Below are 6,000 nucleotides of genomic sequence, written 5' to 3'. Positions count from 1 at the left end.
ATAGCTTTTGGAAGGGGGCAGGGTTTTAGGGCTCAGTGTGGGGGGAGGGTTCGGGGTAGTTTTGAGGGCTGGTGCTAGGTGTGAGTGGGTACTTTCTAGGGGTGGGGGTCGGTTTTAGGGCTCAGGACATTAGGGGCAGAGTAGTTTATTTAATGGGGTCAGGGTTTTAGGCCTCCGGGCAGTGGAAGGGGAAGGTGTAATTTAAGGGCAGGGTGGGGTACGTTTTAGGCCTCAGGAGCGGGGGCGGGGTAGTGGGATGAGATTTTAGAGCTTAGAGCGGGGATGGGGGTCAGGGTAGTGGTAATCTTTACCATGCATATACCTTTACCAATCATGCCTTTACCACGAAAATGCGTGGTAAAGACATGTGTGGTATAGGAATGCGTGGTTTAGACGCTTTCATGAATAGGACGCAATTGTAGAGGCACGTGTGATTCAGCCATGCATGCCTCTGTCATACAACCCTTTTTAACAGAACTACATACTACACTGTGTGTGAAGTGTCACTTTCAATCGTAAATAATCATCCACTGACTGCAGTATCACTACTTTTGTCTTTGAAGCGCATCTCTAGACAATCACAAAATTGTTAATTTCCCCTCCTTTTCTTCAGCTTCTCACTGTAGCCTATTTCACCACTACAACTTCCGTTTATTATTTCTTCTTTCAATAGGTATCTGATCTATGGAAAATACTTTAACTACTGCTATTTGCTACTCGCCTGCTTCATCCTTGTTTAGAAACAGGCGGAATAAAAGCTCCTTATTACTCACTTTATCACCATTCTGCGGATGTGTGCTATATAATGTTCTAGGCAGCACTTTGAAGTATTGTATATCTTGGTAGAAAAATATTGAAAAACGAACAAATGGAATAAACTGGATGGACAAATGTGGACTTTTTTTTATAACAGTAGCATCACAAAATTATACATAAAACATAATATTCAAATGATGAACTGCAATATGCCAGAGTTTGGTTTAACTTAATTAATCCTGTAGCATTTCAACCACTTCAACACAATGGATAGTATCTGTGAAAAAACACCTTGCCCTAAATTTTATAAGACTGATATTTAATGTTAACTTATTTAGTCCTGGAATGCTTAGCTTCATTTAGAATTATTTATTTTCTAATGTAGAATTTCGGCCAAAAATATAAAGTAATGTAAAGGGTGAATTTTCAAATAAACTTTTCTGCTGAAAGGCGTTTCAACCGTTTCCTTTCACTGAAATCACCAATTTCCGATAAAAGCATTTCATTACTCAATTTCAGATACATTGGTAAATCTATATTTCTATAAATGGGAATAGAACTCATTCCTAAGATTCCAGCATCATCAGGTGACAACACCTGGGGCCTATAACAGAGAAATACAGCTTTCAGGAGCTTGTAAACGTGATATTTCACCCATAAGTCTTACACACTCATTTTCTCCCCCGTGCCGTTTGAATAACTAAAGAAAAAGAGAATTGTCAACATATAAATCCAATCTGTCAAAGAGCCTTCTAAATCGCACAGTGCCTCCTTTACCAAGACCCCATGGCCATCTAGTTAGACTGTGAGTAAGACTTGGCTTTGCAGATAGCTAGAGACTTTTTCTTGGGAGTCCACCACTAGTACCGCCGAGTACTGAGTTTACTGAACACCAAGGCTGGCTAAAATCAAGATTTCCGAGTTTTGATTGCTCCTGATGTCTCTTTCTTCCACCCCATAACATTCTTGTCTCTTTATCTCACACTTGCAGATTCTTTTCCATCCCTTTTCTCATTTTGTCACTGTTTTTGTTTCTAATACTCCTTCTTTCGACCTTTTCTGCCATTCTCTCTCTTGCTCTGGGTCATAGTGCTTCCATATAAAATAAGTGCTGGTCGCTAAAAGTGCGAGGGTCGGTGCTCATTACCTAAAACCACGGGCACAAATTAAGCACCGGCCACAATACAGATGGCAGGAGATAGGCAGTAAGCACTCTGAGCAAGAGCCAGCCAGCCAAGGCACAGTAGGCAAGTAACAGTACATAAGTGGTATGTGACCCGAGTTTCTGATCTGACAATTTAGACACCTAGGGTTTTCCCAGCTTGACCGAAAACCTCAGAAGCACAGTAAACTATAACACGTGGCAAGTGACACAAAGCCATGACACAAAGGACATGATTGAGTTACCCACAAGAAAGGGCATTGGGCAGTCAGTCATAAAAGAATGTCATAAGAGATCCAGGTTTGACAAAGAGGAAGAAATAGCCTTCTATGTCTCAAAGGGCTAGACAAAGTCAGCTACGACATAGTCAGTGAGATACCTTGATGAAAAAGGCCAAAGAGCATTAGCAACGATACATAGGACCAGATTATGATCTTGTTAGGAAAGCCCTCTGAACTCCTCGGTTCCAATGAGCTTTGCGAAGGAATCGTGCTCCGTGAGTCAGAACGAACGATTTCGATGTGTCCATATAGTAATGGACTCGGAATGGGAGCCTGTGTACCGAACGCGTACACAGGCTCCAATTGCAAAAAGGGGTGGGAGGGTAATAACATGCACCCTGTGACGGGCACCACATGGAAAGGGGGACACATGGGTAGCCCCCTACGACTGATTCGGAGGGCCCCGGGTGAAGGGGGCTTGCTATGGCACCCGCATTCTGATTCCCACTGCCATTTCGTCTTGTTAAAACCGAGTCTGTACAGCTGTCAGAATCGGGCATTGTACTCGCTCGTTCGGAAAGCCAGCCCCATTGAGCTGAAAGAATCGGCTCAGAACGAGACTGATTCGGGTTCAGAACCGATTCGGTTGGCGAGGACGGCTTCCTCGCATCGTACCTGGTCATTTAGAACGGGGGGCGATTCAGTCAGAAACATACGCTCCGAATTAGATTTGCTTAATCTGAATCCCGTTTGGAGCTCTTCTGAATGACATTGGAATAGACCCCATAGAGTCAGAGCATGGTAGTCACCACACGCGGCAAAACACAGCCAACCACAACAAAGAGGTTAAAAGGCCCCTACAAGATATGGAACAAGAAAGCCAGGACCACTCAGAAAAAGAGATATTGTCACAACATGAAGTTCAAGAGACAGCCAAACTTGAGAAAAGGAGCAACACAGAGCTAACCAAAACATAAGGCAAAGTGCAGACAGCTTTGACTTAGATTTGACATAGATAGCTAGTGACAGTCAGATAAAAATACAAGATATGGGACTGCAACAAATAACTTATGACCAGAGGTAGCCAACCATGAGAAAGGCTGGGCAATAGACACCATGGTGGGTCAGGAACAGCTAGCCACGACAGAGGCAAGTGACAGACAGTAACAGTAGTGAGAGCAAGAGGTGGTTAGCTATCATTTAAGCTATCATATATACAGACAGCCAGTTATGATGATGGTACAATTGATTGCCAAGTACAACACATAAGGTAAACAATCGCCATTCAAAAGAAAAGGCAAGAAACACGCAACCACTAAAAAAATGGTAAGCAATTGTAAGGCAAGAAACAAAGAGACACTCAAGCTGACTCTTTAGTGTAAGTTAGGCATTCATAGACCATAATGGAAAGCATTGGTAGATGGGCCAGCATGTGACTTTAAGGGACAGTCTGGCAATGGCACAGAAACAGTCACTGATGCTTACAGGAATCGAGATACTCCAACGAGGTGCACTCCAGCGGTAAAGGGAAAGAGATTGTGTGAAAGTGCAAATAATAAACAAGTCCGAGACAGGCAGGCGGGATGTGAGGCAGACTGTTAAGAGCTTCGAACAGTAGTAATGCAAGTGATCCTCTCGGGTTGTGGTTCTTCGCTTGGTTATTGACTGTGTTTGAATAGATTTGTAGTCTGAGAAGACAGATTTCACCCTTTTATTAACAATGTACAGCCTAGAGAATTATTCACTGTCATCAGCACTATATCTACATCCTAAACCTAACAATTCTTTAAATTGCACAGTATACAATGCTAATGTATCACACATCACCCCATATTTTAGTATCTGGTTATTTCAGTTCACATTGTCTACTTTGAGTAAAAGGGCAAAACTTACTTGAGAACTGGGGTCGTCTCTATATAGTGGAATGGCTCACTATAGGGGAAACACTAAATTTATGATAAAAAACCTGGTGGTCTGGTACTCTGGTGGCTCTCCCACCAAGGAATAGAGTAGGGGATCTAATAAATAAAGATATGGGACCTTCACTCTCAAGGATAAAGGACCACACAAATCGTTAGGATGAACACTCAAGGACAACAAAAATAGTGCACTTAACTATAGGCATCTCTCATCCAACTACCATAAAAAGGAATGGTCACAGAAAAGAACAACATTCACTGACCAGTCCTATTCTAATTAAGTTTAGGAGGTCTATGCCCAGTTGAGGTCTCCTGCCTCACAAAGGGTCTCTCACTCAGAGAGGAGACCCGAGAAGGGGAAACTCCAATCTGTATCTCTCCTAGTTGCTTTTTGGGGCATTTTTGCTCTTTAGCTCTGCTATTTTGCTGGTCAGGAAACCCCACTTAAAGGGCATCTCCGCGGGCTCTGGGGTTTCATTTCCATTGCTTGGGTAGGGATCATCGTTGACCGGCTCTTCTGAGATGCTTCTGTTCTCAACCACATGCTCGCTGTACTCTGACTGAGTGTCATTCCTGTTGATGGGTGTTTGCTGCCACTTGGTTGCGAAGATGTCCCACAGTCCCTGCTTCTTCTCTTTGGGAGGTTCTTCAGGTTTGGGTGCGAGGGGGCTGAAATAAGGCAAAACATTTGGTTATCAAACACAGAGGTGCTACTGACTTCACCAGGCTGGTGGCGAAATAGGAAACAGTAAGGTGAGGCCAGGAACAGAAGGAGAAAATGGAGATTAAAAAGAGACAAGGCAAAGGCCATGATGTAGTCCAAAGAAGAGACATTTATTTCTGTTGTTCAGTTCTGCTGTAGTGCAGCATCATGCAAGCACACACAAAGTAACAAAATGCACCACAAGGCAGAAATGTGAGACATCCACTTAGAATTTAGCGTCAGAGACACACAAAATCAAAAGGAAAAAGGCGATATGAATTAAATGAGACATGTTGACATGTTTCTACCACAAAGATGCGATGAAACGCAGCCCCTTCATCCCAAACTTATCTCAAAAGAACATACATTCGTAAATATAAGTGTACTATTTATTGGAATATTGCATGTTCTACTTTGCCTGTTTGTTTAAAGAGAAAATAAGGAAAACAGGCTGAAAGCATGCTGTTGCAATATGGCCGAGAAGGTGCTTTTAGTGTTCACTATAAACTTTACATTTTCTGCTTGATGCAGGAGGGGGAACTAGTTTGAACTGGGTCATTGATTCTTTTCCTTCTAGAATGAGAACTTCCTTTAAAAAAAAGGCGCTTTCCCGAAAAATAAGAAATTTCTAGTTTACAAGATGATCTATTTATGAGGCAGAAGGGCTGACTATACTCAAAAAGAAATTTACAGCGAAAATATGGATTTAAAAGCAGAGGCAGGGCTTTTATATCCTTATTATATGCTTGGAAATTGTTTACTATGGAAATTGTTTACTCAGGTACAATTTAAATGGTCATACCCAGCCATGGAGACCAAATGCTGTGCTCTGAGTTCAACATTTGGGGGCATATCAACAAGGCACTGCGGTAGAATTATCGTCTCTATAGTGTCCGTTTTCGAACGAGGTGGATCATGATGCTAAATCCACTTCTCCCTATTTAAAATGTTTTCTCTGACTCTTTATTATATTGCTGGTAATCCTGCGATATTTCCTGCTTAGCGCTGCTGTTGCCGGGATTTCTATTGCCTCAGCGGTGCACGTTGTAAATATTGCGCTGACCGGGCGATAGAATCCGGCGATAGGCGGCGTTAGGATTTCGCACGCTAAACGCGGCCAGCGATAGTTATAGCTGCTGCTTGCTGATATGCCCCTTGAAAACTGATGCAGTGAAGCCCCCACAACAAATGTTGAAAAGGAAAGACAGTTCATCACATCCCGTAACATAAACCATCATA

General features: G+C 42.6%; 1 protein-coding gene across 2 annotated transcripts in view; it reads right to left on the bottom strand.

Moving 5' to 3' along the window:
* Positions 1 to 2,528: 2,528 nt before the first annotated feature.
* Positions 2,529 to 6,000, bottom strand: part of C2_1H1orf232 (chromosome 2_1 C1orf232 homolog) — a 62,582-nt gene continuing 59,110 nt past the window's right edge. For both annotated transcript variants that reach the window (XM_086958927.1, XM_086958928.1), the window contains exon 4: positions 2,529 to 4,727. In XM_086958927.1, the coding sequence (XP_086815053.1) occupies positions 4,439 to 4,727 (289 nt within the window). In that variant the 3' untranslated portion in view covers positions 2,529 to 4,438. The remainder of the gene's footprint in view (positions 4,728 to 6,000) is intronic.

This window comes from Lissotriton vulgaris, chromosome 2_1 (genome assembly GCF_964263255.1).
Source record: "Lissotriton vulgaris chromosome 2_1, aLisVul1.2, whole genome shotgun sequence".
Classification (NCBI taxonomy): domain Eukaryota; kingdom Metazoa; phylum Chordata; class Amphibia; order Caudata; family Salamandridae; genus Lissotriton; species Lissotriton vulgaris.
The sequence above is the reverse complement of the archived record's forward strand: the minus strand, read 5'-3'. Positions and strand labels throughout refer to the sequence as shown.